This window comes from Blennius ocellaris (assembly GCF_963422515.1).
Source record: "Blennius ocellaris genome assembly, chromosome: 9".
NCBI lineage: Eukaryota > Metazoa > Chordata > Actinopteri > Blenniiformes > Blenniidae > Blennius > Blennius ocellaris.
The window spans coordinates 6674750-6686974 of record NC_137658.1 but is presented as its reverse complement, the minus strand read 5'-3'; the positions used below and the strand labels follow the sequence as shown (position 1 = coordinate 6686974).

Genomic DNA, 12225 nt, shown 5'->3' with positions numbered 1-12225 from the left:
CAAAGTCTCACAAAAAGATAGATTCTGAAACAATGATAATTACCAATCAATGCTTATGTCATGAATGATAGAAAGCCTCAGGGTACATTTGCTCAAAAACTGTAGTGTTTTTTTATTAATTCACACACTTAAACGCCCCATTCTTCCTGCTGTGAATCCAGTCATTTCCAGAAGATCCGAACTGACAATGGGTGAATGCACAGTACAGCCTGGACGGGTCACCAGTCCAACACGGGTGCAAACAAAGAACCAGAGAGTCATAAACACTGGCATTCTGTGCAAGGGTCACGGATTAACCTTCAACACTTTGTACCGTGGGTGTACCCAGACAAAACTCATGCACACCACAGGGATAATATGAAAACTCAGCACAGATCATCCACCAAACAGACTTCAAGCCAAGGATATTAATAGGTATTGTTGCTATGAGTTGAAATTGATAATCACTCACATTAGACCTCACTGTTAAATCAGTAATAATATAAAACAGGACTTTCTCACGGTGATAGACGTTTTCTTTTTGTATGCCAAGAAATAACGTGGTATTTGTGTAAGAGTATTATAGTTGAGGTATAGTGATGTTTTACTGACAGATACTGTGTCTTTAGATATACTTCTAAATGTTTTATAATGTGAGCTGGTTGGATATGATGTATTTTAGAATAATCTGTTCGCATAACACATAATGCATAACACACACAATAACCACAGCAAATACAGAAATAGCACATATATGTGCTTGTTGATGGGGGTTTCTGGGATGCTAAAATTCAGAGTTTTCAATCAGTAAGCAGTAAAAACACAATCGCCTGTCCTCACTCGGCTGTGTTTGTCCCTCTTGAGTTGCCGTACTGGTGAAGCGGTGTTGACTGATGTGTGAGTAGCTAACTGTCGCTATCATCACGGTTATATTAGCTGAATTCAACCACATAAACGAGGACAATGGCACTTTTACGTGGTTTCACGTGTAGATTACAAAATAATGTTGCCGGCTGACGTTATGGGAGTTCAACAGACGTCCCTGTGGCTTGTAAACGTGCTTAACTAGCGACGCCTCCAGCTAACTATCAATGTGAATGTTAGCCACATGATGCTAATTTTAGCATTTTGTGTAACGATATTTTATAATGTTGAATCATTACTGTGCTGGAAAGAGCACGTGTTTTGTCCAGCGGATTGTCAGGGCAATATGAACATCTGTAAACACAATGTTATAACCAACCAACTAACATGATGTAGCCCCCTTTTAACGCGGTCGTATTGAATACATTTGGGTTAGAGGCGAGCCTGCTTACTTTGCGAGTATTGGGGGGGTGAATAGCTGCAGTGTATTTTGGCACATATCTGAATCCAAAGCCTTGATATGTTTTCATGTTGTTTCAGGCTAAAATGGCAGAGATGACAACACTAGACAGCCTGCTGGAGATGGGCTTTGAAAGAAACAGAGCGTGAGTGGCACTATAAAGCCCAACCTGGTGCTCCAGACTGGTTTCACTGAAAATGAAAGTCAATTTTGTCTTGTGTGTGTGTGTGCAGGGAGAAGGCGGTGGCAAACACAGGCAACCAGGGGATAGAGCAAGCCATGGACTGGTGAGTTACTGAGTTGTAAACTCATCTCTACCCGTGCAGACTGAATAGAGTAAAAACCATGGAACAATTATTTATTTGTTTTATCGTCGTGATGTGGTACAAATGTGAATCCATCTACTTCTGGTCCGTCTTTATTCACACGATCACACTTACAGGCAATTTTAAAGTAACCTATCAACCTCAGGCAAGTGTTTTTTTTGGACTGGTAAAAAAAACAAACCCAGAGTACATTCAGAAAAAAAGTCATTCCTGGTCTCATATCTGAAATATTCACTTCCTCTACTCCCCCTCTTTCGTCTCTTTCATGATCCTTTTTGGACTATTGCTCAGACTTGTGAGTGTACTTGCATTCCATAAGTCCTCTGGTGGTCATTTAATTAGATCCACATCCAGCTTGACACTCTCATATCGTCTTTTTAACAGCAACCACTGCTTGTTATTATCTTAGCTTCATGATGTGCTTTCTTCAGGTTAATGGAACATGAGAATGACCCGGACATAGATGAGCCCTATGTACCACCTGTGGACAATGTCCTGGGGAAAACAGAAGAGAGTCCATCCAGCGCGGAGCTGCAGGCGCTAGCAGAAGCCGAAGGTCAGGACGTTAAGCTTTGTTAAGCTGAGTTATGTATGACTGAACCGTGTCACCTCATAACTGAGATTTTCTCCTCAGTAAATCTTAACTTCTCTCCTTCTGTATTTTTGTTTTTCTCTTTCTTTTCGATCGTCAATACATTTTCTTGCCGGTTGTTGTGATGCCCTTTGTCCACGCTGAAGTTTTCTAGCTATATTTCTTTTTTTATTTCGCCCACTCCCTCATTTGCATTTATTTTGGCTTCAGGCGAAGAGAGCGGCTTCATCAAAACCGAGGACGGTGGGAGGAGACCGATGACGGAGGAAGAGAAACGTGAACAAGTCAAAAGGTCAGACCGGGCGCACAAGAGTCAGTCGCAGTCGTGCAGGACTCAAACAATAAGTCTGAAGGAGTGAGGATGCGCTTTGCTGGGAGGCTGGCACAACGGTGACGGTTTTGTTTTTCAGGCTAGAGGAGCTGATGAGGGTGAAGCAGGCGGAGAGAAGAGAGAGGGAGCGGGCGGAGGAGGTGGAGCGGGAGAAGCAGCGGAGGAGGACGGGCCAAGAGCTGCAGCAGATCCGCCAGAAGATGCAAGACGATGAAATGAAGAAAATCGCTGACCAGCGCCAGAAAGAGAAGATGGAGGACAAATTAGCAAGGTGCAGTCTGTGTGATGTGCAGAGAGTTTTCTGCCCCCAGAACAGGAAATCAGGTTTGGGTTTCCTCACTGGAACAAGAACTGACTTATGATGTGTGAAATCTAATAAACTGACTATTAATATGAGGACGATACAGAGCTTGTTGGTAATGTCTGTCTGTTGATTGCACGTCTTCCTATCAGGCAAAGGATTAAAGAGAGGATTGCACAAGACCGAGAGGAGCGAGCACAAAAGGTGGCCTTCGCTCAGATATATTTTTTCTTTTTCCATGTACTATAAATGTCAGTATCGCTTTTATTGGAAACCCTAACAACTTGGATGATTGTTTCTTGCAGTTTGGAGGTGGTGGACCCCCGAGCTCGGCCGCGTCGTCTCAGCCCACTCCACCCAGCCCCTCGTCACCCACCAGCCAGGGCCCTCCCCCCACCAAGAAGGAGTACGATGAGGCGAGGATACAGGTGCAGTTAGATAACAAATATTACAACGCCTGTGTCTTAACACGGGGGGAAAAAGTAAAAACAATCTTCAAATTTGCCTCGCTCTTCCCCCTCACTTCCCGTTTCCCAGGTGCGTCTGCTCGACGGCTCCACCATCAATACAGTCTTCAAGGCCCAGGAGCCTCTGGCGGCGGTGCGCGTCTACGTGCAGATGAACGGAAACACACCCGAGGGCCAGGACTTCACGCTGATCTCCCCTTACCCCCGTCACGTCTACACTGAACTGGACATGGAGAAGCCCCTCAAAGAACTGGGTGAGCAGTTGATGTGACGTGAAGCGTCCAACACGCTCCCGTAGATGTTAACGTATGGATTCGGATCGAAAAGGAGAATCACAAAACATTGAAATTTTTTTTGTCACCTCCTTCCTTCTCAGGTTTGGTGCCTTCAGCTGTGCTGGTTGTCACCAAAAAGTAAGAAGAGGATCTGCTCTGTGAGCCTACCTCACTCATTTCCACCACATCGACACCACGAACGGAGCTGCCAAATACCAGTATCACTCAAGAAGCCAGCCGAAGCTGTGGAGCGAGGGGCTGTGTTCAGTCTGCCTCATCAGACTGACTGAACAAAGGCTCTGTGTAGATTTTACAGGCAGAAGTGAGTTTTGACCCCCACCCCAAATTAGATCGAAGATAGCTGGCTTCTAACTGATACTGCTTCAAGCAGCGTCACTCATGGTTTCAACAGCACATTTAATCAAATGAAAAAAAAACAACAAAAAAATTAAACTTCCAAGAGCAAAAATTGTTGAGTTTTAACTTGATCCTTACATAGCAGAGACGTCTTCACAAGTGGATCATAAAGGGCCTTAAATTAAATCCCTTCAATCTTCCTGTTTTTCTGACATTGTACTCTGCCAATTGTTTTTATAAGTTAAAATATCAACAGTTATTCCTGCATAGTCTTTACTGTGCTTACAATAAAGTCGACTTGGAGAACTGAGATTGTGTTTTCTTGTCCATGTTCAGTCGACACTCCTGAGCATAGCGAGCGATCACGACTGATCACTTTGATTCTGGCCCCTTGGGAGCAGAGACATCTGAAATCCAGTTTGCGTCACAAAACACAATCCCATAACTCAACGTTCACATATTTGAAGGAAAGACGATGGAGAAGAATGGCAGTCTTGTGAAAGGACGAAACTTCCAGTGGAACCAGAAGTTGTGGCCATTTATTTCAACCAGGTGATGTTTTGAGTGTCGCTTGGAACGAGATGCAGCGACAGATTCCAGCTGTACAAGACTGGAAGCCTCCCGGAGCAGGAGTGGCCACCTTGGGGTTAAAAACACAACGTACGACAAGTCTTCCATCTTCTAACCTTCTCCCACCAAACTCGCAACCTTCCAAGATACACAAACATGATTTTGCCTTGCAATGTGAAGATAAAGCCATTTATTTTGTACAAATGAGATGCTTGTGACTCCTCCTCCTCCTCCCCCCCACCCCGCCCCGCCCTAACACATAGAATAAAATCCAGACAAGAGCAGGATGTGATGACCCTCCTCGCTAATGGTTGAGTGTGACGCCACAGCGTCACATCGTGGAAGTACAAGCGGATGAAACGGCGCTGTGACACACTATAAAACACCTTTATATACATTAGAAAAACACCAACCTATGCTGTGGAATGATACAAAAAAAACCAAACAACACATCTGTAAAACTGGATGACTTTAAAAATGCGAGCGAAGTGGGTTCTGCTTCTCGACGAATACAAAAATAGTTCAGATTAAAAGAGCCGATTCACTCTCCGTCAGCGTCTTTCTGCCCGTTGCTTTGAGAGTCGGTACTCGGGGGGGATCGAGTCAGTTCGGCTCCTCGTTTGACGCCGACCCGGGACGGTGAGCCGACTCCGAGCAGGGGCGAGAGGGGGAGATTGCTGGGATAACCTCCAGGTGGTTCGGTTACGTCGTTCAGCCCTAACAGATGCCGCTTGCTGCTCTTCCTCAGCTGGGTGGATAGTAGCCTTGGTTGTAGTTCCAGGAGCTCTGATAGCCATAGCTGCCGTATTGCGGTTGCTGGAAATGAGAAGCTCTCGTTAACAGAGTTCATGCAAAACGTTTGATAGTTGTGCAGCTCTGAGGTGAAGCTCCCACCTGGTACCAGCTGCTGTACCCTGCGTAGCCGGTCTGTGCGCTCACGTCGGCGGCCATCACGGGAGGCGGCGGCGGCGTGGTGATGGGGACGTGTGGCGTGGCAGGCGTGGCTTCCGTGGCAGACTCGGCGACGGCGGAACTTTCTTCACTTTTGCTCGGCTTCTCTGGATCCTCGTCCCTTCGAGACACAATCCGTTGACTATTGAGCTGCCGTTTTTAAGATCAAATGCATAAACGGATGCACGAATTGAGTTTACGCGTCCGATTTCTCACCCGTTCTCAGCTTCTCTCTTTGTACCTCCCAACTCCTTCAGTAGCTTCTGATGCTCCTCGTAGACCGACAGCACACTGCGGAGGGAAAGCAAGACTATCTGAACCGGCGCCGGCTGATCACCGAGTGCAACGGACCACTGGCTTCTACGCCGCCACGCGTACTGATGATTGAACTCTGACCTCTGGATGGAGTTGTTGTAGTCCTCTGCAAACTGCAGGCCTCGCTCTGAAAAGAGGATCTTGGCATGCGAGGTGAGGGGAGCCGCGAGGGCTCTCGTCACACACTCCTGCACCGCCTCGGCCGAGGCCCGGGGGTCGCCCGAGACCTCCAACTCCAACAGGTTCATGTACAGTTTATCATTCTCCTGAGAGAGAGAAGCAGGGACAGAGACCAAGTCAATGTTACTGAAGCATTCGGTGAACTGCGACTGGCCAGTGGATGCCGCCGTCGTCTCACCGGACTGATTTCCAGAGCGTCCTGCAAAACTCTGCGAGCCCTGCTGCGGTCCCGCCCAAGTTTCAGCAGCAGGCGAGCCAGCTTGATGGAGAAGAAAGCGTGGAGCGTGGGTCTCTCCTTGGATTCAGCCACCGCCTCCGTCAGCAGCGCCTCCGACTGGTCGAGCTGCCCCGCTCGCCTCTCCAACGCCGCCCGGCGGAGACGCACGATGGCCAGGCCGGGGACGTTCTTCTCCAGCACTTCCAGAACCCGCCGGGCCTCGGTCAAGTCACCTGATGGGGAGGAGGAGGAGGTGACAGCCGACGATTAGGACTTTGTTTCCCCTTCTTTCGAAAAACGTCGTCACATGTTGGATGACTCTTTTCTGCATCTGAGGGCAATGGAGCTTCGTAACCTGTCTAAAGTGTTTCCCCGCCTTCACCCACTTGGGTATAAATTAACCCATGAAACTACCTTCAAACACTCCGATGGGTTGAAATTTTCAACAACCAAGTTTTTTTTTTTAAGCAAAGTATCCATCGAGGGTATGTTATTTATAGTTTTAACATGCAGATCAGAGGTGTGTGAGCCTTTCGTGGTACCGTTCCTCTCCTCAAAGGTGGCCCACTGCATGTGGATGTTGGGTTTGGACGGCAGGTGGATCCTGCAGGCTCTTCTGTAAGCCGCCCGGACCTCGTCCACACTCTGCACCTCCAGGTACTGGACGTACTGAACAGCACAGAGCGAGTACACATTAGACACACACACACACATACGCGCACATCAGTTCAAACAGGGCCTGGAACTACGTTTGTCTTCTTACTCTGGTCCAGAACTCTTCGTACAGCGCACAGGCGATCAGGCAGCGCTCAAACAGGATGCGAATTCTGTGGTCGTCGCGGGGAACCGCCGCCTCCTGTGACGCTTTCCGAGGCCGGGCTGCAGCTTCTGACTCCTCTGGGGTCGCCTGGGTCGGCTCTGATAAGAAGGATAAGGATATAATAAGGATTTTTTTTAATTATTATTATTTTTCCAAATCTGTTAAACTCCAGAGAGACAGTTGATCGAACAAACAGCCTCACCTTGCGTGGAGTCTCTGGTGTCAGTGTGCAGCTGCGCCAGCTCCCAGTCCAGATAGGTGTGCCAGGCGCGGAGCTGGAGCCGGTCCAGAGGCTTGACGTGGAAGTACGGCCGCTTGATCTGAAGTGAGCGGGACAAATTATGTGTCTCCGTTTCAGTTGACTCGAACTTCGTAACACCGCGTAGTGAGTACGAAACTTTTTTTTTTTTTTTTTGAATAACAATGCTTACAGCCGGGTTTTCTAGCAGCTTTTAACATTCATCAAAAACTAGAATATAAATCAACAACTCATTAACTGGATGTTTTTTTTATTTTTTAAACTTGGGTGATTTCATTCATTCATTCATACAGATAATATAAGTCACTGTCAGACTTAAAACTCTTGTGCAGTCATCTCTTTACAAAGGATTAAAATTTGGCTTCCAGTTTATCTTTTTTGGTCTAAAGGACGGCTTTTCTACATTGTCATAATAGGAAGCTTAAATAACAGTCAAACTCTAAAATCAGAATAAACTGCTCCTGGAGAAAAGAGAGGAGAGAGAAAGGAAGAAAAAAAAAAAGGACAATAAAGCAGGAGAAACTCACAGCCTCTTCAAAGTGCCACCTCTTGCGGACTTCTCCCTCATTGTCCTGGTAAATTTTGTCCCTGCGAAGCTGCACTTGTTCCCGGATCTTCTGCATCAGGTCCTCCTAAACACCGGCAGCAAAAACAGAAGAAGAAGAAAAAAAAAAAAATCAGCCATTGATTGAGCTTTGATTGATTGAGCCACATGTCTTGAGTGAAACAGGTCGACGTCACGCACCGTGTCTGTACCCTCGGGCGTGGCGGGCTCCTCCTCCCCCGGCGGCCTCTCCTCCTCCGCCTCCTGTGCCTGCTCCGCCCGCTCCGCCTTCTGGCTCTGGCGGCAAAGCGCTCGCAGCTCCTCGTACTCCTCCGGACAAAGCGCCTCTTTTGGCTCGTGGCCGTTCAGGTGCTGTTTGAACCTGGGAGAACGGAACGGAGACACGGAGCGATAAAATAGGCTGGAAAACAAATGTTTGTACGGAACGCGAGCGAATCGAGACAAAACTGAGGTATTAAGTCATTCAGTGGCACGTCCACCTTGTAATTATTGTCGCTTAAGGGTATTTACACTTTATGGTCTTACTTGTCATAGTGGGTGTTGTAGAGCTGGGTGGGGACTTTGAGGACTCGGTCCAGGACGGTGGTCGCATTCTTCATGTTGCCTTGCTCCTTCTCCCACTCCACGTACAGATCCCAAAGCCGGTCTGAGTGGAAGTCCAAACCCGCCGCCACGACTGCATCCTCGAACACACTTTGGTTTTTAAAGATGACAAAAGATAGCAGGATATGAAATTAAGTAACAAACAATTTTTTTGTTATAATTTTGAAGCAAACATCATTTAACAAAAAATATAAGAAAAGATCAAACTATTAAGCAGTTTATTGCTACATTTCCTTAATTGAATAGTAATAAAGATTCATTGAAATTAATTTTGAACCTGAGGACTTCACAATAATGAAATAATAAAGTGTGTGCTCTCCTTGACGGACCAAAAACTTGTCCAACCACCAGAATCAGTGTGGGATTCCTGCATTTTTATGGGTCATCTGCATTTGAGCAATACAAAATTTATGACTATGATTAGAATTCAGTTCAGTTCAACTCAATTTAACTTTATATATATATAGCACCAAATACAACAGAGTCATTTCTAGGTGCTTTTAACAGAGGAAAAACCCAACGATCCACATGGACAAGCAGATTTATTTGCGACTGTGGAAAGGAAAAACTCCTTCTAACAGGAAGAAACATTTGAAGAAACCAGACTTGCGTCTTGATCGTGGATAAGCATTCAGGTCAGCAAATAGCCGTATACTGTGACAATACCATGTCACATGCGAGACACCATGACGGTAAAGTCTTTGTGCGTGTGTTTTATTTACCCTCGGATCCGTGACGGCGACTCGGGCAGGTTCATGTCGAGCGTCCCCAGCAGCAGATTGATGTAGTGGATCCACAGATCCACACTGAGCGGGATGGCCTGGAGACCCTCAATACACACCTAACACGACAGACCACAACAATCATCTGACGTTTGAAAAGGAAGGCGCTTAAACCCCGACGTCAGAACTGCGTCGGGCGCCCGGGGGCAACGGGGTTACCTCCTCTGCTCTGTCGTTGTTCCCGGCGCGGCGTTCCAGGTCCACAAACTTCTTCCAGTAACCGTAGCACAGCGGATAGCGCTGGAGGAAAGCCCCGAGTGCCCTGCGCGACGACGTGATGTGAGTCTGAACGGAGGACAGAACACGTGTGACACGAAAGCAACGGAGGTGCTTTGTCGCCTCGCGGGACAACAGAGCTCGGCGTTTCTGACGTTTGACTTTGGCCGACGCGCACCTCCTGCTCGCAGTACTGCAGCAGGTCAGTCCAGCTCGTGAAGTCGCGAGGACTGTCGTGAGCGGCTTTCCACAGACGCTCGAAGTCTGCGGGTAGTTCCCCGTCGCCGTCCTCCGTGGCAGCAGGCGCGGCGAAAGAGGCGGGGTTGTCGGGGCCGTCGGGAGGCTCCAGCGCCACGGTGCCGCCGCCGTTCTCTTCCGTCATCTCAGCTGGAGGCGGCGCTGAATCCTCCGAGGTCTCCATGGCTGAACCTGAGAATATCATCGCATACAGCAAGTCGTCATCATCAGTATAGGGACGTTATTACCATAAAGCAGATTACTTCATCTTCGACTTGTACAATTTAGATTCGTCTCACCTGATTTTTTTTTATTTATCTGTGAATTAAAAACGATCCCCAATGCAATGTTTGACACCAGTTAAACTTTAGTCTTGCAGTTTCAATACTGTAAGTTAAAACACTCTTCACGTCCCATCACTCTATTTGCCTGGGATAGGGATATTGTGACTGGAGGTCTGCGCCTTTTGATTCCTCTCTCTGCACATAATCGCCACAAAAAGGTGCGTCTGCTTTCTTTCAGGTACTTTGGATACATTATATGTGACATTTATGTTGATTTTGCATTCCTTTTGTAATGAATATGAGTCACATGTCAGTGTTTGGAGGTTATATTTCAAATAACATTGTGGCTCTTAATGCAGACTCATGTTCAATTTATGGAACGAGAGTCTCAGCGGCTGACATCAATGCAAGTTCTTGTATTATATAAAAAAACGACACTAACCACAAAGCAGTGCTGCTCAAGCAGTGGATAAAGCATGAAATAAGTGAAATTAATTTACCATCTGTCACACAGGATACTGTGCAAAAGATGTTGACAGAAATATTGGACCTAAGCTGCATCAGAGTGACTCAGTCAATGTCATTTTGTACTTAGATTATAAAGATAAATTAACAGTGAAGTGGCGAGACTCCTCATCTCAACATCATGCGATCAGTTGGGAGGAATTTGATAACCACAGGAGGTCTTGGCTGAGCTCTGAAAGGTGGTGGACAACTTTCTTGCACGATCCTTTCAAAAACCGATGATATTTTGAGTGCAAAGGGTGCTGGAAAATACTGATTCTTGCTCTGACACGTGAGCAGAATTATGAGCCCTGAAGGCAAAAGCAAAGTGTTAATTTTACTCCTCGTTCTTTCTAAATATATACACGGTGCGGTGGTTTAAAGAACAAAAACAAAAAGAAGGAAAAGTAAACATTGATCATGCAGGACTGAAACACAAGCCAAAGACTGAAATAAACCAGCAGATGGCTGCAGGTCGAACACTCAACATGCCTCTTCTGTCCTCTGATGCCGCTTTCATTCATTACAGCGTATCGAGTTTCGGCACCGCCGAGCAGCTGCTGCGGGCGTCGCTCCGCTAAACTGCGAAGACGCTCGAATAACAGCGACATGTGGCTTCAGCCGGAAAGTGAAGTCGGTTACGCTGGAGCAGGTTACGCTGTATCGCGCTCCCGTGTGTGTAGTTCTAACTCAAGTTAGCTTAGCTTAGCACGCTTAAGCTCAAAAAGGGCAGCGCGTGGGGAGCCTGTCGAGTCGCGTGCGGAGCGGCACGAAACCAGGTGGAAAGCCACGTAGCGGCACCTCAGTAGGCGATATAAGTAAATATTGAAAGTACCTGGGGACTCCTCCGGCTCCCCATTGCCGCTCATCTCCTCCTCACGGCCCTCCGCCGCCGCCATGATGGGAAGCGTCGCGCTGACGTCGATACGTCATGGACGTCATTACGTCAAACGACGTCATAGAAAATAAAATAAAAAATTCCCCATGTATTTGAGTCAGCAAAGGGTTCATTTACAAATTTTAATGATGTAACCACATTTTTTTTCTTGAATAAATTAAATTGGAAAGAAATATTTGGCAAACATTTTTGCCTAGAAATGCCCTATCACGATTTTTCCATAAGACTATTAAATATGCATCTTCATTTTTGTTCTGGTTTAGCTTTGGCTTTATTTAATGAAGGTAAGTATTTCAAAATCTCTTTTCTGCAATAAAATTTATTAAAAACCGCTTAAATATTCAGTGGCAATTAAATCAAAAAACTTTCTAGAGGGCATCGACTTGCAAATGCAGCCATTAAGAATTAAATTGTAGAATTTGTCCTATTTCAGTGGTTTAACTGTACAAAGAAACACTCAAATTAGATACAATCTAAAAATTAAATAGGAACACCTTTAAAATATTCGATTTTCCCTGATGAGTGTTATGTTTTTAAGAATAATTTTACCATTCCATCACGTTACAATCATCCAACAGGGGATAACCAACAGGATGGGCATGTTTGTTTTCCCCGTTCAAGATCAGAATATGTTGTATGCTATAGTAGCAAAACGACAGCACACAATAAATGATTACATAATTAAAATATTTTGATCGACCATACGGGAATACAATGACAACTAAACTAATTGCATGATTATGCTGTTTAAACATGGTGAACACAAGGTTTAATCTATATTTAATAGTATTTTACCATTTTAAAGGCGACTGCATTCGTCAGACAGTCTTGACAAACTATTTGATATCTCAGCCGACCCCTCTTTGGCCCTT

The 12225-nt window shown here is 46.0% G+C and overlaps 2 protein-coding genes across 2 annotated transcripts; one reads left to right on the top strand and one right to left on the bottom strand.

The window, feature by feature from the left end:
- The first annotated feature begins 843 nt into the window (after positions 1–843).
- ubxn1 (UBX domain protein 1) lies at positions 844–4260 on the top strand. The gene is made up of 10 exons (XM_080501870.1): positions 844–876; positions 1384–1448; positions 1537–1590; positions 2061–2185; positions 2432–2513; positions 2632–2823; positions 3006–3057; positions 3159–3281; positions 3391–3574; positions 3697–4260. Exons 2-10 carry the CDS (start codon positions 1390–1392, stop codon positions 3735–3737), a joined length of 912 nt encoding a protein of 303 aa, XP_080357996.1. The 5' UTR covers positions 844–876; positions 1384–1389; the 3' UTR covers positions 3738–4260.
- Positions 4261–4879: 619 nt separating this feature from the next.
- On the bottom strand, positions 4880–11354 carry LOC308134189 (pre-mRNA-processing factor 39; the record flags this gene model as incomplete). The annotated part of the gene is made up of 15 exons (XM_080501826.1): positions 4880–5338; positions 5417–5594; positions 5690–5764; positions 5870–6054; positions 6147–6418; positions 6728–6854; positions 6949–7103; positions 7208–7325; positions 7792–7896; positions 8010–8190; positions 8355–8522; positions 9155–9273; positions 9374–9499; positions 9609–9859; positions 11291–11354. The coding sequence occupies 15 exons, from the start codon at positions 11352–11354 to the stop codon at positions 5267–5269; spliced, it is 2196 nt and encodes a 731-aa protein (XP_080357952.1). The 3' UTR covers positions 4880–5266.
- Between the last annotated feature and the right edge of the window lie 871 nt (positions 11355–12225).